General features: G+C 39.9%; 1 protein-coding gene across 8 annotated transcripts in view; it reads left to right on the top strand.

Moving 5' to 3' along the window:
• VEZT (vezatin, adherens junctions transmembrane protein) overlaps nucleotides 1-23,841 on the top strand; it is an 83,024-nt gene that overhangs the window by 19,632 nt on the left and 39,551 nt on the right. For 6 of the 8 annotated variants that reach the window (XM_075551159.1, XM_075551156.1, XM_075551155.1 and 3 more), the window contains exon 2: nucleotides 23,635-23,769. In XM_075551159.1, coding sequence (XP_075407274.1) covers nucleotides 23,688-23,769 — 82 coding nt within the window. In that variant the 5' untranslated portion in view covers nucleotides 23,635-23,687. Of the gene's footprint in view, nucleotides 1-16,713; nucleotides 16,837-19,739; nucleotides 19,913-23,634; nucleotides 23,770-23,841 lie in introns of those variants that run through there. The other 2 variants (XM_075551158.1, XM_075551157.1) reach the window with 2 other exon arrangements.

The following is a 23,841-nucleotide window of genomic DNA, read 5'->3' as shown; positions in this document are numbered from 1 at the left end:
CTAATTAGGGCATGGAAATCAAAGAAAGTGCCCACAAACTTAAGATTGAGAGCAGATCAGGTCATCACTATAGGAGTGACTACATCTTCCTTCATCTTTCTCCTGGTGGGTTCAAATTACAGCATGACAGATAACCTCCTATGCCTCCAGACCTCCTTCCCACAGGCAGGGTGATGGATTCAAACTCGTACCTTCTGGAGAAAAGTAATTCTTCTTTGTTACAGCCATCCATTTGTGGTATTTCTGTTATAGCACCACTAGATAACTATGACAATTATATGATAAAATCTTTAATTACACAATGTGCCAGTCTATGATAGTATCAAATGTTTATGGCCCTTGCAGAAAAGCAGTAAGTGAAATATATGTATATATTATATTGATAATATAATTAATTACGGAATTTTTGTTTTCCTCTGTAGAGGTTTTGGCTACTTCTGACAAAATGCCAGAATCTTCATCATTAAAAATAAGGAAATCTTTTTTTGTGTGCATTTTATTAGGGGCTCATACAACTCTTAATCACAATCCATACATATACATACATCAATTGTATAAAGCACATCTGTACATTCTTTGCCCTAATCATTTTCAAAGTATTTGCTCTCCACTTAAGCCCTGTGCATCAGGTCCTCTTTTTCTTTTCCCCCTCCCTCCCCGATCCCCCCTCCCTCATGAGCCCTTGATAATTCATAGATTGTTATTTTGTCGTATCTTGCCCTATCCGGAGTCTCCCTTCCCCCCCTTCTCTGCCGTCCATCTCCCAGGGAGGAGGACATATGTGGATCCTTGTAATCAGTTCCCCCTTTCCAACCCACTCACCCTCCACTCTCCCAGCATTGCCTCTCACACCCCGATCCTGAAGGTATCATCCACCCTGGATTCCCTGTGCCTCCAGCTCCCATATGTACCAGTGTACAACCTCTGCCCTATCCAGTCCTGCAAGGTAGAATTCGGATCATGGTAGTTGGGGGGAGGAAGCATCCAGGATCTGGGGGAAAGCTGTGTTTTCATCGGTACTACATCACACCCTGGCTGACCCATCTCCTCTCCTAAACCCCTCTATGAGGGGATCTCCAGTGGCCAACAAATGGGCCCTGGGTCTCCACTGTGCACTTCCCCCTTCATTCACTATGGTGTGTATGTGTATATATAAATATATATATACACATACACACACACATATATATATACTTTTTTTTAGCATGATGCCTTATACCTGATCCCTTTGGTACCTCGTGATCGCACAGGCTGGTGTGCTTCTTCCATGTGGGTTTTATTGCTTCTGAGCTAGATGGCCACTTGTTCTCCTTCAAACCTTTAAGACCCCAGACACTATCTCTTTCGATAGCCGGGCACCATCAGCTTTCTTCGCCACATTTACTTATGCACCTGTTTGTCTTCGGCGATCGTATCATGGAGGTGTGTAGCCAATGATATGATTCTTTGTTCTTTGATGCCTGATATCTGATACCTTCGGGACCACGTGATCAGCAGTGTGTTCTTCCATGTTGTCTTTGTTGCTTCTGAGCTAGATGGCCGCTTCTTTATCTTCAAGCCTTTAAGACCCCAGACACTATCTCTTTTGATAGCCGGACACCGTCAGCTTTCTTCACCACATTTACTTGTTCACCCGCTTTGGCTTCAGCAGTTGTGCCGAGAGGGTGAGCATCGTAGAGTACCAATTTAATAAAAGGAAGTATTCATGCAGTGAGGGAGTGCTTGAGTAGAGGTCCAAGGTCCTTCTGCCACCTTAATACTAAACCTATAAATATAGACACATCGATCTATATCCCCATCCATATATATATATATATATATATATTTGCATGTATATGCCTTTGTCTAAACCTCCATAAATGCCCCTTGACTCCTAGCTCTTTCCTCCATCTCCCTTGACTTTCCTCCTGCCCTACTACCATGCTCAGTCCCCACCTGGGTTACAGCTATACCTCTTCTCTACGCAACCTTACCCTTGATCATTCCCCACCAGGCCTGCCACTTGCCCCACACTACCATTTTGGATCCCATGTTGTTCCCTTGTCCCTGGGTTAACACCACTTCCTTACCCCCCCACCTTCCCCCACCTCAAGTCCCCCTGGAACAGTCGGTCCCGTTGTTTTTCCTCCAGATAGTTCATCCAGCCTGTCCCGTTCAGACAGACCTGTGGAGATAATAATATGCACAAAAACAAGACAGAGGAAAACAAAGCATCAGTACAACCAGACAACAAAACAACAAAAACAAACCACTGACAAAGAACAAAACCAAACTCATCAAGAAAGAAAAGCTTATAGTTAGTTCAAGGATCGTTTGTTGGCCCTTAGGAATGTTTTCCAGTCCAGTCTGTTGGGGCATCACGCCCTGGCCCCAAAGTCTACTTTCAGCATTCCCTGGGGATCTTGCCACTCCATTCCCTTGCTGTTCCGCTGCACTCCCCCAGTGCTTTGCCTCGGTGTGGTGGGATCAGGTCAGGTGCAATTCCCACACTGTGTCTCCGGTGCTGTCCCTTGTATCACCCTTAGTCACTGAGGGGCATCATGTCTCATAGTGGGGCCAGCCATGTTGTTCATATTGGGGCCAGCCGTGTGGACTGGCTGCTGTACTCAGGAACATCATCCTCATGGCCTGGTGGGCCAGGCTGTGCTCCACTCTCTCCTCCTCCCCTTTCATCTGCTCCCGTGTGCTCTGATCAGATACGTCCATCTCCCGGAACTGCAGAATCAATGTTGTCCTTTGAAACAAATTCTTCTCTGGGGAGGGACAGGAATCCACTTAATTTTTGGTGCTGGGGCCAGCCTCCCAGACCTCTCCACTGGTTCCCTACTCCACGCCGGGATATTGCATTCACACCTTGCGGCACTGGGTTGAAGTCTGGTCCCACTTTCCCTGTGGAGATCTATGCCCCCATTCCCCGTCATCATTAAAAATAAGGAAATCACTGCCTTGTGTAATTTGGCAATAGAGTATTCCTTGTCAGCTTGCTTCGTGCTGCTCAGCAACTAGCCTGGAAAGAAATAAGACAATCATTGTAATTAACATTAGCTTATCCTTTCAATCATATAAAAAAGAGTTTTGCTGTCCTATATATGTTAATGCATTTAGACCAAACTATTCAGAAGCAAAAATTGAAAACCCAATGGTTTCTAGACAAGTGTTCTTTTTCAGATCCCTTTAATTATAGATCGCCTTTTTCTTAATGATTTTGTTTTGGAAGAAAAAATGTTTTAGAGGTTCTGCTGGCAAAAGACGAGCCCTGATGGCATCGTGATTAAAATACACAACTGTCAAATGGACGGTCAAGTTTTCCACCCATTAGCGACCCCCAGAAAGGACTTACAGCCCTGTGAACAATATGTATGGATCTGTTGTTAGGTGCCATCGTTATCAGGTGTGTGTGTGTGTGTGTGTGTGTGTGCATGTGTGTGCGTGTGTGTAGGAGCATTCTGGCTGTACTTCTTACAAGACAGATTTATTTGTTTTTCTGACAGTATGGGATACTTTCAGTATCTTTAACAACACCATAATTCAAATGCATAAATTTTTCTATGGTCTTCTTTATTCAATGTCCAACAGTCTTTTTTTTTCTTTCTCCTTTTTTGTTTTGTTTACACTATACAAACCATTATTTAGGCTTGAGGGATAAGGAATCTGGAGAGATTTTGTTTCTTTTTAAAGAGGTATACCTTATGTATTACACAGCCCAAGAAATGAAAACAACAATAATTTGTTAAACCCTCCATTCTTTTGTCCCTCCACCTCGTCCCCATCATCTCTTCTCCCTGTTCCCACCCCCATCCCTGGCCTCCTCATAGTCATCAAAGTCTTGTCTATTGGTACGTCAGTGTTTCTTCTTTGTTTTTCCTTATGACAGTGGTGATAATAAATATTTATCTTTGTAAGTTTGCTAAACAGATTGTTCTAGAGTTGCCCGTGTCTTGTGGTGTTTTTATTGGTGATTAAAATGCCTCAGTATAAAGGTGCCACAGCTTCGTTATCGACTCCTCTGTAGTTGAAGTTTTCATGTTTGCTGTTGTGGAAATTGCTGCAATAAACATAGGTGTACATATGTCTGCTTGTGTTACATTCTTAATTTCTTTAAGTTATATCCCTGGTAGAGAAATTTTACTGGAACATGGGTACTTGGATTTGCATTTGTTTAAGGAACACACCATGCTGATTTCCATAATGGTTGTACAATTCTGTAGTCCCACCAGCAATGTAAAAGTGTCCATATCTTTCCATGTCCTCTTCAGCATTTGTTATTTTCCATTTTATTGAATTTTGCCAAGAGTGTTGGTGTGAGGTAATATTTCATTATTTTTAATTTTGTATTTCTCTTATTGCTGATGATCACAAACATTTCTTCATAAAATTGTTGACTGCTTGTATGACACCTTTGGTGAATGTCAATTCATATCTTGTGCCCATTTTTATTAGGTTATTTGTATTTTCCTTATTTAGATGTATTTTTCTACAGATCTTGGCTATTAGTCCTTTTTCTAATGTATTTTACTGAATATATTTCCTATCTGGGGGTTCTCTGCTGACTCTTTTTGATGAAGTTGTAGATATTTTTCATTATGTTTGGTAGTATTTATGCCTTGTATTAGGGCCCTTAAGTTTTTCCTTAAAGATGATGTTAATAATGTGATTTTTATATAGGTCTTTATCCATCTTGAGGTTGGTTTGTTTTGTTTTTTGTTACATGGCGTGAGGTATAGATCTTGTTTCAGTCTTTTCCAGTTTAAGATCCAGTTTTTCCAGCACCATTTGTTGAAATGGCTGTCTCTTGCCTATTTATTGCATTTTCATTCTTTATTAAAAATTAGTAATCTATGGGTACTTGGTTGAATTTTTGGTTTTCAATTGTAATCCATTGATCTTCATATCATTGTACTAGTACAACTTTCCCATGCATATAAGGCCATTGAAAATTCCATGGCTTGGGTCAGACCCACCTTAGTCCTCAAAGAGACATCCTCGCTCTTCAATACTTTCAAGAGATCATGTGTAGCAATTTTGCCCAAAGTAATATATCATCTGATTTCCTGATTGCTGTGTCCATAGGCATTAAGTGTTGACCCAACCAAAATGAAACTCTTGACTGCTTCAGTCTTTTCTATTTGTCTTGATATTGTCTGTTGGTCCAGTTGTGAGGATTTTGTTTTTCTATACATAGTTACAATCTGTATTAATGATTCACTCTGATTTAAATCAGCAAGTGCTTCAAGTTTTCCTCATTTTCTGCCAGCATAGTTGTGCTGTCTGCATGTGGTGGGTTGTTGGTAAGCCTTCCGCTAATCCTGACGGCACCTCTTCTTCCTGTAGTCAAGCTTCCTGTACCATCTACTCAATATGCAGCGTAATCGTGATCTTTTCTGCTAGTGCAGTTCCATTTGTGGTGCATGTGTGCATCACATACATAGAAATAATCTATCATTAGATTTTGTGGGTAGTTTTTAAAGTAACATGGGGTTTGTATGTGGTTAGTCAGTTTTTTATGTGTATTGTATTATATTTTCTTTTACTTTTGGGGGGGCAGAGTTTGAGTGAAGGTTTATAAAGGAGGTTGGTTTGCCATTCAGCAATTCATACACATTTAGTTTCATGACATTGATTGCAATACCCACTGCGTAGCCGCAGCTTTTCCACTTCCTTCCTGTGTTTGTTGTTTGTATTGATCCCTCTTTCCTATCTCTAAGGTTCATATTAGAGCAGATGCTGCCCTTTTAATGTCATGGTCGATTGTTCTAAGGTGTGTTCACCTCTGGTATTAGTGTTCACCATTTAAGACTGATTGTTGTTTGGCTGTAAGTTGAGGCCTGGAGTGAGTTCAGTTCTAGACCTGAAGAATAATCAAGGACCACAGTCTCAGTTTATTCCAGTCACCTTTAGGCCAGTAAACTAGGTCTATTTAATGATTCAATATTTTGTTCCATATTATTCGCTTCCCTAAGAATCCTCTTTCTGGACAGTCAGCAGTGACAATAGGTTACTATCTAGTTCTTCTCGTCTCAATGTCGCAAGCTCAGGTTCTCATTGCCTGTTAGTCCTCTGAACTAATTATGTCCATGCTTCATTGATTCCTTCACTCTTTTTTGCTCTGCATTAGGGAAGACCAATAATTGCATGTTAGTTGGCTGCCCACTAACTTTTAAATCCCCAGGAGCTACTCATCAAAGTAGGATGTCCTCGTGAGCTAAGTTGTCAATATTTTTGACCAGGCCTAGTGACTCATTCCTTCCAAGTATTTGGCTAAAAAGATCACAAACCTTTTCCCACTGTTGGCTCCATAATAAGCATGGATATCTTTATAGCCTATACAAATATTTTTCTAGAAATATCTGCCCCCAAAAAGAAGAAAAGAAATATCATCTGCCAAACGTATGCATTGTTTTGAGTGTAGTCACATTTTTGTTCATATTTTTCATCTTGCCTATCTGCCTATGTTTCCACTTACAAATTACAAAACCCCACTGCCATCTTGTTGATTCTAATTCATAGGACCCTATATATGGTTTCCGGTATTATGAATTATTGTGAGAACAGATATTCTCATCTTTCTCCCCTGGAGCAGATTGTGAATTTGAACCATCAACTTTTTGGTTAGTAACCCAAATTTATATGTGGCTATTATCAAGTTAAAAAGCACTCTTGTGGCATGGTGGCTTATGCCTTAGACTGTTAACCACTAGGTTGGAAGTATGAAACCACCAGCTACTTCTGGGGAGAAAGCAGAGCCTTTCTGCCCCATAAAGATTCACAGCCTTGGAAAGTATGGGGCAGTACTCCTCTGTCCTCTAGGGCTGCTATGAGTCAGAATCAACTAGATGGCAATACATTTCTGTTTGTTTTTAAAATCTGGTTAGTGATTTTTTTCCCTCCCTTCCCTTGCCATCCCTGGTAACTATTAAATTTTGCTGTTTTTTTTTTCTGTGTCTAAGCCTTTCCAGGACCTATTTTAATGGACATATATAATATTTGTCCTTTCGTTATCGATTTATTTCACTCCGCATAATGTCCTCCAGGTTCATGCTGCAGTGAACATGAACATAGGTGTGCATCTATCTGTCCATGTTCTAGTTCTTATTTCTGTAGTTTATAAAATATTTCTATTTCCAGGTTTTTATGGCAATGCCATACTATTTTCTACTGTGATTGAATAGAATACAGCCCCACCAGCAGTGTCTGAGAGATCCAGTCCCTAGTAGAATTGGTAGGCTACTCTATGAGTATATGCATTTACTCGTGTTTTAATAGATACAAGAAGCCCTAGTGGAGTATGGGTTAAGAACTGAGCTGTTGTTAATCATAGTGTTGCCAGTTCAAACTCAATAGCTGTCCCTCTGGAGAAAGCTGAAACTATCTTCCCAGGAAGCTTTAGTCTCAGTATCTGTAAAGAGCTGCAGGGGCCTGTCCTGTAGGATTGCTATGGATTGGAATCGACTTGATAATGGTGCGTTTGTATTGACGTGCTCCCGCTAATAGTGAAGTAGTGTTTGTTTTGTTATTTTAAAATAAAGTAAGCTAGACTTAAAAATAATGAGTACTGTTTTTGTAGTCCCCAAGATTCTATACAGCCAGTTTCTAGCCTTGTATAACCTGAGGCAAATATTCTTATTAAAAATCTTGCATATTAATTATGGTTCATCTGAAGAAAAACAAGGTAATTGAGAATAAATGTCGATATTGTCAGGAGAATTATGCTGACCCATTTTGAGTTTTCTGATTTAACCCACTCATCTGAGAACTACAGCTGGCTGAATTAATCCCAGTGACTACCGTCTGTTGTTGCTGCTGCCGTCTAATCAGTTCTGACTGACAGTGACCACATACATGTGTGCAGAGGAGCACTATAGGGGGATGAAAGATGTGACTTTGGGGAAACATTGCCGAACCTGAAATCAGAAGCACTTCGTGGTAGATTCAAATCACCACCCTTTTGGGTAGTTGCCCAGCACAACCATTTATGCCACCCTGGACTCCAACGATATCAACCTTAATGGACTTTGCATTGAGCTGCTAACCAGGAAGTTAACAATTCAAATCCACCAGCTGCTCTGTGAGAGAAAGATGAGGCTTTTTCTTAAGATTTAAAGCAGCATTTCTCAACAGGGTCCCCCAATTCATAATAGTAGTAGCAAAATTATAGTTATGAAGTAGCAATGAAAATAATTTTATGGTTGGGAGGTCACCACAACATGAGGAACTATATTAAAGGGTCAAGGCATTAGAAAGGTTGAGAACCACTGATTTAAAGTCTCAAAAATGCAACGGGGCTATTTTACTCTGCTCTCTAGTCTAGACTCTAGAGTTGCTATGGGTTTGAATCAGTTTGATGGCAGTGAGCTTGGTTTGGGCTTATGGGAGGGTAATAAGTACAAAGCTCCTGCTTAGGGATGAACAAACAGAAAAATCATGGAACCTGAGAATCACAGGAATACCACTTTTTTTTATCATTTTACTGGGGGCTCATACAACTCTTTATCACAATCCACACATACATCCATTGTGCCAAACATATTTATACATTTGTTGCCATCATCGTTCTCAAAACATTTGCTTTCTACTTGAGCCTTTGGTATCAGCTCCTTATTTTTCCCCCACGTTCCCTGCCCCACCTCCCTCAAGAACCCTTGATAATTTATAAATTATTATTATTTTGTCATGTCTTACACAGTCCAAAATCTCCCTTCACCCACTTTTCTGTTGTCCACCTCCCAGGGGGTGGGTTATATGTAGATCCTTGTGATCGGTTGTGCCTTTCTACCCCACTTTCACCTTCCCCTCCTGGTATCGCTACTGTCATTATTGGTCCTGAGGAGTTTATCTGTCCTGGGTTCCCTGTGTTTCCAGTTCCTATCTGTACCAATGTACATCGTCTGGTCTAGCCAGATTTGTAAGGTAAAACTGGGATCATGATAGTGGGGGGGAAAGGGGAGGAAGCATTTAAGAACTAGAGGAAAGTTGTATGTTTCCTCGTTGCTATACTCCCCACTGACTGGCTCGTCTCCTCCCCGCAACCCTTCTGTAAGGGATGTCCAGTTGCCTACCGATGGACTTTGGGTCCCCACTTCGCACTCCCCCTCATTCACAATAATATGATTTTTTGTTCTTTGATGCCTGATAACTGATCCCATCAACACCTCATGATCACACAGTCTGGTGTGCTTCTTCTATGTGGGCTTTGTTGCTTCCGAGCTAGATGGCTGTTTATCTTCAAGCCTTTAAGACCCCAGACGCTATATCTTTTGATAGCCAGGCACTATCAGCTTTCTTCACCACATTTGCTTATGCACCCGCTTTGTCTTCAGCGATCATCTCAGGAAGGAATCATGGAATGCCAGTTTAATAGAACAGAGAGTTCTTTCATTGAGGAATTACTTGCGGAAGAGGCCCAATGTCCTTCTGTTACCTTAACACAAAACCTATAAATATATGCACATAGATCTAATTCCCCATCCTCATATATAAATATATTTACTGATACACATGCCTGTATTGAGACCTCTATAAATACCCTTTGCCTCCTTGTTCTTTCCTCTGTTTCCCTTTACTTTCCTCTTGTCCCACTATCCTGTTTCCCCAAAAGTAAGACAGTGTCTTATATTAATTTTTGCTCCCAAAGATCCACTAGGTCTCATTTTCAGGGGATGTCTTATTTTTCCATGAAGAAGAATACGGTACACATTTATTGTTTATTGTTTTATTCAGAGAGACCTCGCACTTCCTGTCTGCTCTGGTTGCGCTGTAGCCAACAGTGAGCTGCGCGGCAACGCCTGCCGCTACGGTCCAAAGTTCAGAGCTACGGTAGCTTTGGGGGGCCTTATTTGGGGGAGGTCTTATTTTTGGGGGGTGCCATATATTTCAATGAGGCAAAACTGTAAGTAGGTCTTATTTGGGGGGGATGTCTTACTTTTGGGGAAACAGGGTATTATGCGCAGCCTTCATTTGGGTTTCAGTAATTCCTCTTGGTTACATTGCCCTTGATCGAGCCCTACCAGGCCTCCTACACCCTCCTTGCTATTGATTTTGGGTCACTTGTTTTTCTCTTGACCCTGAGTTTGTTACTACCCACTTCTTTTCCCCTGCCTCCCCATCTCCCATGTCTCCCCAGAACTGTTGGTTCCATTGTTTTCTCCAGATTGTTTATCCTTCCTATCTTATCTAGGTAGACCTGCAGAGATAATAATATGCACAAGACAGAACAAAACAAAGCAACAAAAGTAAAGAAAACAACAACAAAAAACAATGACGAAGAGTTGCCTTTCTACAAAATGATATAACCGTAAAAACCTATCGTTTCAGATTCAAGAGCCCTGCTGGGGTAGTGATTGCACACTGAGTTGCTAAGCACCAGGTCAGCAGCCTATGAGTTACTGTCTCGGAAACCCACAGGGCCGCTCTACCTGTCCTATACGGTTTCGTGTGTAAGATTTGACTCAGTAGCAGTATCCTTTTGACAACTTAGAGGAAACTTAAAGCTACTAATGAAAAGGGGAAAATTTGAGGTGAGAACAGCCTGAGGTAAGAACAGCCTGACGAGAGCCAGTCTTTGAATTTGAAAGTGCCAGGGACATAATTTTGTGCCTTCTAGAATATAAAATCTGGTCTCAAGAGACCTGGTCTCCTTTTTCCTCAGAAGCAATATGGTATTATGGTTCAGAATCTCTGCTGTGTGACATTGGGCAAGTATGTCGCCTCCATAGGCATCAGTTTTCTCACCTGTGAAAAGAGAGTAATACTACCTCTTTAGGGGGTTGTTGTTGGCACTAAGTGAAATATAAGACATGTTTAACAGAATACCCAGCGTATAAGAAACCCAACATGCTAACCATTTCTATTGTTGATGTTAATTATTTCTCATTTCTACTCTTTCCTAAAACACTGACAGTGTCTTCTCAATACATTATTCCTAGCTGATATCATACTCTATATGTTTCCATACTTGTATACCACTACACAGTCTTGCTACCATGCTTATCAGCTAAAAACTCAATCTCCACAGCCTGATGTCCAGACATTTTAGGTGTCAGTAATTCCCATATGGGGATCTCACAGACATCTTTAATGCATATCCCTCCTCAGACTGGTTGCTCTGCTACTGGTTTTCACTTAAGTAAACACCACTTACCCACACTTGTTCCAACAGGGCTCCAGGATTCCTCCAGGCCCCTCCATTGCCAACCACTTTGTTAGTTTCCAAGTCATCTTGATTTAAATATCTACACATTAAAATGTGCTACTATTTCTTTATAACTTTTATGTAGTTCAGGATATACAATAGTGATAATACATTATGATAATTTTTTTGCATTATGATACATTCTTAAAATAGCTTTAAAAAAGACAAAACAAAAGAAACCTCTCTGCCATAAAGTAGTTTTGGATTTATAGCAACCCTGTAGGGCAGGGTTGACCTTCCCCTATGGGTTTCCAAGGCTCTTAATTCTTCACCGGAGTGGATAGCCTCTTCTTTAAGCCTTGTAGCTGCTTGTGGTTTCTCGCGGCTGACCTTGTGGTTAGCAGCCCCCTTCATACCCACTACGATACCAGGGCTCCCATGGTAGGCTGGGAGCTCACGAAAAAGGAATGAAGTCGAATCTGCCCTAATAGGAAACCACTAAGATATATTAACTCAAGAAAGTCAAGTGCAGAGATACTACATTGGATGTTAAATTTGTGGAGGATGACATTTTTATTGCCTTTGGGAGAGGGGTTGGGCGTTAAGATTTTACCCCCTTATTTCACATACTTTGTACTATTCAAATTTTTAATTTAAAAAATTAGCCTAAACAATGTTTTTCAATCTATGAGATTGAACAGTTGTGTTTCATTTTATCTTTTAGGTGAATAAGTTAACTTTTTCTCGTATAGTCTCATAGAGAAGTCAGTGGCCCAAGATATAGTAACTGCAGAGTCTGATACATAGTAAGTAGATGCTCATTAAGTATTTGTTTACTTAGTGATAGATGAATAAATGAGAATTACAATCTAAATGTCCCCGTTTTAAGCAGATCTGTTCACTGCACTGCTGTTAGCACTGGATCATGGACATCTGCTCCACAGAAACCACAGCAGAGAGTGAGGAGCTAGAATAAGAATTTGGCAGATATAGTAGTCTACAAATTGCTTTTCTAAGAGGGGGTGATGCTCTTGAGATTAGATTTTCTGAAAAAGGGAAGGGGTCAGAGAGTCACCAGGATTAGTGGAAAAGAACACCCAGCTCTAGACCAGGACAGAAATGATAGACAAAAACAACAGAAAGAATCATTGTAACACAATCACCTTAAGGCTGCTGGACAGATCAGTTATTGGACTTTCTTGGTCTACTTGAAATGCAGGTGCTGGTTCAGTCTGTATTGATATCCCTCGAGTACCTCTCAAGTGCCTGAACCAATATGTTCAAGCCAGGATGCAAACAAGTTTCATACCTTGCATTTGAGGGATATGTCTCTATTTCAGTGCTTCTCAACCTTCCTAATGCCGCAACCCTTTAATATAGTTTATGTATATTAAACCCTTTAATATAGTTCATGTATATCAACCATAAAATTATTTTCGTTGCTACTTCATAACTGTAATTTTGCTAATGCTATGAATCGGGCGACCCCTGTGAAAGGGTTGTTCGACCCCCAAAGGAGTCACGACCTACAGTTTGAGAACTGCTACGCTATTTTCTTTTTTTCTTTTTTTTTTTTTGTGGGACTAAATTTAATGTCAACACATGCTCATTATAAGTATATATAATTTAAATTTTATAATTTATAGAAGTATACACTCATTTTCATATATAAACCTAATGTACAATTTATGTAAATTGATATATAAAATCTGTTATATATACATTGTCAGTTGCTGTTGAGCCAGTTCCAACTCCTATTATATATATGTATTTATACATACATAAATGAACACTAATTATATATGATTTTGATCTCTCCCAGTCTGTTAGAACGTTCTCAAATTCCAGTTTCAGATTTTCTCTTACTGCTGCCATGTTGTGATTGTAACACAGCCCATGAGGGATGTGAGGATTATAAGAAATAAAAAATTAGACTTTTAAGAAATAGATTCTTAGGTTTTACATGTGTCGTGCTGATTCATAAGGAACCTTTAAGGCAAAGAACTTGCACCTTAGGGTTTCCAAGGATGGAAATCTTCACAGGAAGTAGACTGCCACGTCTCTCCCCAGCAGAGTAGCTGATGGGCTCTTTCTCCCCTTCTGGTTCACAGGCATGCACTTAATCACTGTGCCACCAGGGCTTTTGTGCTTGTGTAGCAGTCCTAAATATTCTGCAGTTCCAGATATAGCTGCTACCTTAAATCCTTTTCCAGCATCTTCTGCTTCCGCTCCAGCCCCGCAGCCTCCAGCTGCTCCTCCTCTTGCAGCATGGCCGGGGTGATCACCGCCGCGTCGGGCTGCGCAAGCCCGTCGCACGCCAAGGCGTCGCCGCCGCTGCTCGCGGGCTGTTCGGCCGGCATGGCTGGACGCAGTGCCGGGAGCCGGACCCCTCGTCTCGGCGCCAGCGACGGCGCGCGCCAACTCCTCACGGGGGCGACCCGAGCCGAGCTTCGCTATTTTCTTTAACAGAAACTGGGTCATGTGATTCATAGACTTTCCCATACTCTGCATTTGGCTGCCTGAATATGATAAAATGGCCCTTGATTTATATGACTTGCAGTATTCTAATTAAAATGAGGTAACAGTTTTTTAAATCTTAGCTCTTATAGAAGACATCATGAGTTTTAATTATTTGCCACCTAAAATGTTAAAGTACCTTATGCTTAAAGAATTTGAGACCAAGAGGGAATTTTTCCGAAGCTAACCTGATCACTCAGTATTGTTCATATTGAAAATCTGATGAACAGTAGTCTTATCAGGAAACTATTAGCATAGGAACTTCTTAACAAGGACCTCACTGTTTTTGTTTTATCTTTGCCTGGCTCATAGATGTTCAATAAGTATTTTCTTGATGAGTTGCCTAATTCAACTACCTTTGACCAATCCCTGTCTGGTTCTAGAGCCTGAACGTTTGCAGCTTGTCTTATTTTTAAGTGCTTACAGCAGTTTAGAAGAGATAAGCTAATGACAGAAGCGTTTTTCCAATCACCTGATTTTCTTCATTGGTTAATCTTCCTTTTTAGCTTGTAAACAAGTGTCAGTAGGAATACTGACACTTTTACAGATTCCGCCGTGGATCATGCAGACACTAAGCACTGAGTTTAGTGAGTGGCTCAGTCTGATATGTTCATTAGTGTGGGATCTGGTACCTTCATAGGGATAGTCCAGGGCTCTGATGAGTCATTTTTTGAAGTGCTTATTGTGCAAAATCCTATCTATTTTTGTTTGTTTTTCTTGCAAAAAATGTTTCAGCCAACGGAACAGTCTTAGAACAACCAAATACTCAGGGCTATTTTCATTTAGCAAAATTCTTTTTGGTGCCATGATGTGTATTTTCTGTTCACTAAAATTTACAGGAATATGAACCACAAGGATTTCCTGTGGAGAAGCTCCCACATGCTGCGTCTGAGGTTTCTCATATTTCTTTTGGCAGCCGAAACATTCTCCACTACTACCAAATTATAGTTTGAGTCCAGAGCTAATAATTTCTCCTCAAAAACACAATGTAACTGAAATCATTTGTGCTTATGTTTTGTTTTTATTTTTAAACCAATGAAAAAGGTTACAACTCCAGTATAATAGAGAAACCCACCTATCAACACCTTACTCTGTCTTGCTCATAAAAATAAATTAAAAGACCCCTTCTAGAGCTATCATCATATATTGATGTTTAGTAGCTGAAACCTCCCAAGTACAATATTAAAAAGGAGAATTGGAATAGGGAGCCTTACCTTGCTGTAAATGAGAGCAATTAGGAAAAAAAAATTATACTGGATTATTAGGTCCTAACCCTAAGATATTATTGCCTTTTTTATATGCAGTCTCTTGCAAGACCAATGACAGTCATCGGAAATACCATTTTTCAATCACCTAAGTAAATACTTTTTTTCAATCACGTATGTGGCTAGTGCCAGGTGGATACACTAGAATCAAATTGACTATATCTGTACAAAGAGATGGTAGAGAACTCAGTATCATCAGTCAGAAAAGTTCAGAAATCAACCACAGAGCAGACCATCAGTTACTCATAGGCAAGTTCAACTTGAAGCTTAAGAAAATTAAAACAAGTCCCTAAGAGACAAAGTACAATGTTTTAGTATATACCACCTAAATTTAGAGACCATTTAAAAATAGATGTTACATTGAACACTGATGACCGAAGAAGACTAGAAAAATTGTGGCATGATATCAAAAACATCATACCTAAAGAACCAAGTCATTACAAAGGCCAGAAAGAAAGAAAAAAACAATATGTATGTCAGTGAAACTTGCTCTTGAATGTACAGTAGCTAAAGCAAATGGAAGAAATGATGAAGTGAAAGCACTTAACTGAAGATTTTGAGGAGACAAAGCAATAAATTATAATGAATTACGCAAAGACCTGGATTTTTAAATTTTTTAAATCATTTTATTGAGGGCTCATACAACTCTTAGCACAATCCATACATACATACATCCATTGTGTCAAGCACTTTTGAACATTTGTTGCCATCATCATTCTCAAAACATTTGCTTTCTACTTGAGCCCTTGGTATCAGCTACTCATTTTTCCTCCCTCTCTGTACCCCCTCCATGAACCCTTGATAATTTATAAATTATTATTTTGTCATGTTTTACACTGTCCAGCATCTCCCATCACCCACTTTTCTGTTGTCCGTCCCCCATGGAGGAGGTTATATGTAGATCCTTGCGATTGATTCCCCCTTTTTACCTTACCTTCCCTCCACCCTCCCAGTATCACCACTCTCACCACTAGTCCCGAGGGGTTCATCTGTCCTGGATTCCCTGTGTTTCCAGTTCCTGTGTGTACCAGTGTACATCTGGTCTAGCCATATTTATAAGGTAAAATTGGGATCATAATAGTGGTGGGGAGGAAGAAGCATGTATGTTTCATCGTTGCTACACTGCACCTTGTCTGGCTCCTCCCCTCCCCATCACCCTTCTGTAAGGGGGTGTCCGATTGCCTACAGATGGTCTTTGGGTCCTCAATCCACACTCCCCCTCATTCCCAATGATATGATTTTTTGTTCTTTGATGCCTGATACCTGATCCCATCAACACCTCATGATCACACAGGCTGGTGTGCTTCTTCCATGTGGGCTTTGTTGCTTCTGAGCTAGATGGCCGCTTGTTTATCTTCAGACATTTAAGACCCCAGATACTCTATCTTTTGATCGCCAGGCACCATCAGCTTTCTTCACCACATTTGCTTATGCACCCACTTTGTCTTCAGTGATTGTGTCGGGAAGGTGAAAGAACTGGACTTAGAAAGCCAAAAAGTAAGAACACATTTGAAATTTATCAAGCTAAAAGAACCAAAGAAAAAATCCAAAACTTGTAATATTGAAGAATTTTATGCGCAAAAATGGAACAACTCAAGAAGTTCGAAAGAAAATGGCAAGATGACAAAGGGTCACTGCATATGCCAAAAAGAATTGGTCAGTGTTCAACCATTTCAGGAGGTAGCATATGATCAAGAACTGATGGTATTGAAAGGGAAGGTCCAAACGACCCTTGAGTCACTGGCTAAAAGATAAGGTTCTGGGAATTGACAGAATGCCAATTTCTTCAGCAGATTCATTGCTGGAAAACTTGTGGAAGACAGTTTCCTGGCTAACCACCTGGAAGAGCTCCATATTTGTATTCCTTCCAAAGAAGCTAATCCAACAGAACATAGAAATTAACAATGTCATTAATATCACACACAGGTAAAGTTTTGCTGAACGTATTGTTAAAAACTCTTATAGCAGTATATTGATTGGGGACAACCAGAAATTCAAGCAGACAATGTAGAACAAGGGATAGCATTGCTACCATCAGATGGATTTTGACTGAAATCAGAGAAAACCAAAAGGATACTTGCTTGTGTTCCATTGACTGTGGATCATAACAAACTATGGATAACATTGTAAAGAGTGGGCATTCCGAACACTTAGATAATAGTAAGATGCTAAAGGCTTTCCCGTAAACAGTATTTATCATTTACAGCACCCAAAAGGTTTGTAAAGGATATTTTTTAAAATCCCATGTAGCTGCATTATTGTGCATTAAAACTAACGTTTTGTATTTTAGTATGGCTGTTTTTCGGTATTTTAAATACTTTTATTGGGGGTTCTCACATCTTTTATCACAATCCTTACATTCATCCATTGTGTCAAGCACATTTGCATGTATCATTTTCATCATCATTTTCAAAGCATTCTTTTCACACTTGAGCCCCTGATATCAGCTCTCCGTTTCTTCTCCCTCCTTTACCCACCTGCCCTCCCTCACAAACCCTTGATAAGTTATAGATTATTGTTATTTTCATACATCGTCTTCCATTGCCCCTTGCCCACTTTTCCGTGTTCTTCCCTCTGGGAAGGGGTTATAGGTTGAACCTTGTGATTGATTCCACTTTTCTCCACCCACCCTCCCCTAACCCTCCTGGTATCACTATAATCACTGTTGGCCCTGAGGAGTTTATCTATCCTGGATTCCCTGTGTTGCGGGCTCTAAAATGTAGCAGTGTGCATGTTCCAATTTATAAGGTAGAATCTTGGTCATGATAGTGAGGGGAAGGAAGCACCAAAGAACTAGAGGAAAATTGTGTTCTGCACCCTGACTAGCTCATCTCTTCCCTGTGGCTCCTCTGTGAGGGGGATGTACAATTGTCTACGGCTAGGCATTGGCTCTCCACTCTATGAACGCCCATCATTCACATTGGGTATGATTTTGTTCTGGGTCTTAGATGAGTATGGCTGTTTTTTATACAGTTATTAGAAAATACTATTAAAATATTCCTCTCTTTCCCATCTAGGTTTTCTTGTATAACTCATCCAATAAATTGCAACTGATTTGAATGCAGATGCAGATGTAAAAATATGATTTATCTTTTGTTAAGCTTGATATGGAAAAATACAAAACAATATACTCTTTTAATCTTTTGTTTATTTTTAATCATTTTATTTGGGGCTCTTACAGGCACAGTTTGCTGACAATAAAATTGTTTGCCCTTTTTTCCCTAAAGCCTCTTCACAGAGAATAGTTAGCAGTCCAGAGTAACTCCTGACTTTGAGTGGGTCTTTAATTAGACTAAGTAAGAGTCAGCAAACTATGCCTGTTGGGGCCAGATTTGGTCTAATACCTGCTTCGGTATGCCTAGAGAGCCTGGAGAATAATATTTTGTGGCATTTGAAAATTACGTTACACTTATATGTTCATCTCCTTAATTAAAGAACTGTTGGAATATAACCACACTCTTTGGCTGGCCTTTTACTGAGTGATGTCATTGTGATAGAGCCAGGTGGCCTGTAAAACCTGTAATGTTTACTATCTTGCCTTTTACAGGAAAAATTTAGTGACTGCTTAATTAGAATAACTCCACTTTTATCCTTTTATTTCTTGTTGTTCCCCATGAGAGTTAGTGTGGTCAAAGAAAATGTTCTGCCTTAAAAAACAAGTTTTTACCAAGGGCTCAAGTAAATGTTTAGAAAATAATAAAGGCAACATATGTACAAATATGCTTGATACAATTTTTTATGTGGATTGTTATAAAAGCCCCCAATAAAATGATCTTTAAAGAAAGAAAGAAAAAGAATACATCACCAAAAGAATAAAAATCTTTTTTTGTTTATTTTAAGTATATATAAACTTTTCAAAGAGTTAACCCAAACAGCTGCAGTGGCCTGTTCTCATTCTTTTGCCACCCTGGAGGCAGAGCAGGTTGAGGTTCACAGTGCAGTTTGAGTAAATCAAGGCAGTATGAGGGGGCATCAAAAAGGTTGAGGAAAAAAATGTTACCTTTCAATTGCACTTTCCTACCACCTTTTAGAAGCCCTTCTACTTGAAATGCAAAGCAACATGTCTTAGTTTCTTAGAGCAGCCTTACCAAAGAAATACCACAAGTAGGTGACTTTCAAGAATAGAATTTTCATTCTTCCCTTCAGTTTTGAAAGTTAGAATTCAAAATAATGGTGACAGGGAACCACCCTTCTTGTCTCTCTTGGTTTTCTTGTGGCTGCTCACGATCCCTGCCTTATTGATAGATGCCTTTCTGCCTCCACCCTGCCTTTGTATTTCTGTCTGTCTGCACTCTCCTTTCTACAACCTCTGTCAGGATGTCTGCTTCGGACCATCTTGGGCCAGTGCAACCACGTTTACACGACAGAGCCTTCTCTCCAGACAGGATACTGTTGATAGGAATAGGGGTTAGGACTTTGCATGTATTATTGGAGCATGCAACTCAATCTGTAATACAATCTTAGGGCTGTGACCATTTGTGTCACAGAGAGTTTAATTCTGGCAGAGGGATAAGAGAATGGGAATTCCAGAAACCTTCATTGTGCTCATGTGGAACTTGTACATGGATCAAAACGCAGTTGTGCGAACAGAACCAGGGAATGCTCCATGGTTGAAAATCAGGGAAGGTGTTTGTCGGAGTTGTGTCCTGCCACCACATTTATCCAGTCTATGTGCTGAGCAAATCATTGGAAAAGCTGGCTTATAGGAAGAATAATGCAGCATCGGGACTGGATGAAGGCTCATTAACAACCTATAGTATGCAGGTGACACGACCTTGTTTGCTGAAAGTGAGGAGTACTAGAGGCATTTGCTGATGAAGATCCAAGATTGCAGCCTTCGCTATGGATTACAACTCAATGTAAAGAAGACCAAAATCCTCTCAGCTATGCCAATAGGTAGCATCATGATAAATGGAGAAACAGTTGAAGTTGATTTGCTTGGGTCCAAGATCAATGCTTGTGGAAGCCCCAGTCAAGAGGATTAATGGACATGTTGCATTAGGTAAGTCTGCTGCACAAGACCTCTTTAGCGTATTGAAAAAGTAGGGATATTACTTTGAGGATGAGCGTGCACCTGATCCAAGTCACTACCACTGAGTTGATTCTGATTCTTAGTGACCCTATATAGGATTTCTGAGGCTATAAATCTTTACAAAAGCAGATAGTCTCATCTTTCTCCCAAGGAGTAGCTGGTAGAATTGAACTGCTAACCTTTATATTAGGAAACCAATGCTTACCCAATCAGTTAGGAGACCAGCGCTTACCCAACAGAGCCACAGGCTCCTTCTCACTAAACATAAGCAACAACAACAAAAAAAAAAACCTCATCAGTTCTGACTTATAAGAGGCCCTGTTTCTCAATTTAAGTAGTGTGGTATAATCTCTCACAGTGGTGATTTTGCAAACAGACAGCTCTGTCTCTCCTGTTTTTGGAATGTGAGTGAACTTGTTTCCTATCTATGAAGAAATGAGAAAATGGATATAATAATACTTTTTAGAAATTAATGTAAAGCAATTGAAATGGTTGCTAAATTTTTCCACAGGGTTTTTCTAATTCTTTTTGTTCTTCTAATTGTTATATCTCAGATACCTAGCATACAGTCTTGGAAAATATTAACTATATTAGTAAATTGCCACTCTGCTGAGGAAAGATGAGGCTTTCTCCTCCTATAAAGAATTACAGTTTCATAAATTCACAGAGGCATTTCTACCCTGTCCTATAGGATGTCTGAGTCAGAATCAATTGGATGCAAGTGAGTGGATGTGAATAAAAGTTTACTTTTTAAGCATGTCACCAACTTTGTGTTTTAGAGAAGTCTGAACTCAAATTAAAGCTTTCTATTTATCCAGAAAGACTTGTCCAATAATTTTTTAATCCAGTGATGGCAATGCTATTTTTGTTTGGAGATAGAGGTAGGATTTTTGTTGGGGAGAGCTAAGTGCCTGGTTCCACAACCTGTGTTCTTTTCTCATCATTTATATAAAGTTAAAGAAACTGAATTCTTTTTTTAAAATCTTTTTATTGGGGCTCATAAAGCTCTTATCACAATCTGTACATACATCAATTGAGCAAAGCACCCTTATACATTCGTTGCACTCGTCATTCTCATAATTCACCTTCCACTTGGGTTCCTGTAATCATCTTGGTTTCCCTTTTTTCCCCCCCTCCTCCCTCCGTGATCCCACCCCTGGTCCCTTGATAGTTTATAAATAATTATTATATCTTATCTTACACTCCCCAGCATCTCCCCTCACCCGCCTCCCCATTGCCCATCTCCCAGAGAGGAGGTTACACATAGATCTCCGAGATCGGTTCTCCCTTTCTACACCCCCTTCCTTCCTGGTGTCGCCACTCCCACCACTGGTCCTGAGGGGTTCATCCGTCCTAGATTCCCTGTGTTTCCAGATCCCTGCTGTACATCCTCTGGTCTAAACAGGTCCGCGAGGTAGAATTGGGGTCATGATAATTGGGAGGGGAGGAAGCGTTCAGGAACTAGAGGAAGGTTTTGAGAGAAACTGAATTCTTAATAGAGACTGTTGTAACTACTGGATATATGTTTAACTCACTGAGAGTCCTGGTGACTCAGTGATTAAAGCAATTGACTACTAACTGAAGGATCAGTGGTTTAAATTCACCAGCTATCCCATGAGAGGAAGATGTGCCCATGTGCTTCCTCAAAAATGTATGGCCTTGATGCGGTCACGAGGTGTCGAAGGGATCAGGCATCATCAGAACAAAGGTCATATCATTGTGAAGGGGGAGAAGGGTAGTACAGAGTGGAGACCCAAAGCCCATTTGTAGGCCACTGGACACCCCCTTACAGAAGGGTCTCAGGGAGGAGACAAGCCAGTCAGGGTGTAGCAACGATGAAACATACATCTTTCCTCTAGTTCCTAAATGCTTCCTATCACACACACACACACACAACTATCATGATCCCAATTCTACCTTACAAATCCGGTTAGACCAGAGGATGTACACTGTACAGATAGCAATTGGAAACACAGGGAATCCAGGGCAGATGATCCCTTCAGGACCAGTGGTGAGAGGGGCAATACTGAGAGGGTGGGTTGGAAAAGGGGAACCGATTACAAGGATCTACATATCACCTCCTCCCTGGGGGACGGACAACAGAAAGTGAGTAAAGGGAGATGTCGGAGAGGGAAAGATAAGAAAAAATAATAATTTATAAATTATCAAGGGTTCATGGGGGGAGGAGAGCGGGAAGGGAAGGGAAATATGAGCTGATGCCAGGGGCTTAGGTGGAGAGCAAATGTTTTGAGAATGATGAGACCAGTGCATGTACAAATGTGCTTTACACAATTGATATATGTATGGATTGTGCTAAGAGTTGTATGAGCCCCTAATAATAAGATTTAAAATTTTTTATGGCCTTGGAAATTATCTGGAGCAGCTCTTCTCTGTTCTGTCGCATCACTATAATTCATATCCTATTCACCAATGGGATAATCCTCTCAAGAATCATATGAACTCTATTATTTTTATTCCTATTTTGAGTTAAGACAACTGGATTACAGAGGTATTATAAATTATCATACGTTTATGTAACTTTTAAGAGGCAGAGTTGGGATTTGACACCAGACTCAGTGACACAGCTTGACACCAGAATCTGTTCTTACCTACCATGGCCTAAGGTTATGCCCTCCCATTTGCCATGCTTATATATATGTTATAGTTTATGGTAACTTTTTTGAAGAGTCTTAAATTTGTTTACAGTGCTAGGCAAATGGTAGAGAATACTATTTATGTGATTAATGAACTAATGATATATGATGGCATGATAAAGTTATATAATTAAAAAGCAAAAATGTTATTTTGAGGACTGATGTACATGCCATGATCTTTGTAGTCATTTCATATGCTTGTGAACACTAGATAATGAAAAATATATAGTGAAGAAGAAACGATGCTTTTGAATTGTGGTATAGGCAAAAATAGTAAATATACCAGGTCCTGCTGGAAGAATGAACAACTGTTTTAGAAGTACAACCAGAATGTGCCTTAGAATTGGGGATAACAGGACATCATCTAAGGGTCTTTGGTCATATTCTCAGTCGGGACTAGTCTCTTACGTAGTAAAGCAGAGGGTCAGTTAAAAAGAAGACTCTCAATAAGATGGATTGACATGGGATGTGCCAGTGAGCTCAAACAGAGGAGATATTGTGAGAATGGCACAAATCTGGACAGTATCTCATCCTCTTGTACATAATATTGCTATTAGTTGGAAACTACTCGGTGGGCACTTCACAATAAATAACAGTTATATAGGACAATCATTGTTTAATTCTTCTTGGCTTCAAGGAGTAGCTGGTTTTCATTGTTGGTTATTTTAGGAGCTAGCAATAGTCAGCTTAGGCTATTCTGAAGCAATCTGCTCTAAGACTATAAAATTTGGGCAAAGATATTGCTTAACAAATCTATTTATATTCCTTAGTCACTTTTTTATTGCTTGGTACTGGCTCAAAATTATGTTTTATTTAGAATTTTCCTTTTTTGAGCCCTCTGTTGGAATTTTTTGTTGCTTTGTTCATGTTAAATGACATTGTTACCAGATAATTCAGTTTTTTTAATAGAAGACATCTTAAAAAATTTGGTCATAGTGGTTATGATAGAGTTTGGTATTAAATTTTCCATATACAACATTTTCAATAGTAGTGATTTTAAATGTGTTTTAGTTTCTATTTTGCCTGTCTCTCTTTCAGAATTCTCCACTTTACCAGTACTTGCAGGATCTGGGCCACACAGATTTTGAAATATGCTCTTCGGTATCACCAAAATTAGAAAAATGCACAGCAACAGAGAGGCACCAAAAGACTCCAGTAAGAGACCTTTCAAAAGTGAGCAAGCATGCTACTTCTCTACATTTCAATCGCTTTTTTTGTTTTTGTTCTTGCTGTACTGAGTGTTTT

This window comes from Tenrec ecaudatus, chromosome 6 (assembly GCF_050624435.1).
Source record: "Tenrec ecaudatus isolate mTenEca1 chromosome 6, mTenEca1.hap1, whole genome shotgun sequence".
NCBI lineage: Eukaryota > Metazoa > Chordata > Mammalia > Afrosoricida > Tenrecidae > Tenrec > Tenrec ecaudatus.
The sequence above is the reverse complement of the archived record's forward strand: the minus strand, read 5'-3'. Positions and strand labels throughout refer to the sequence as shown.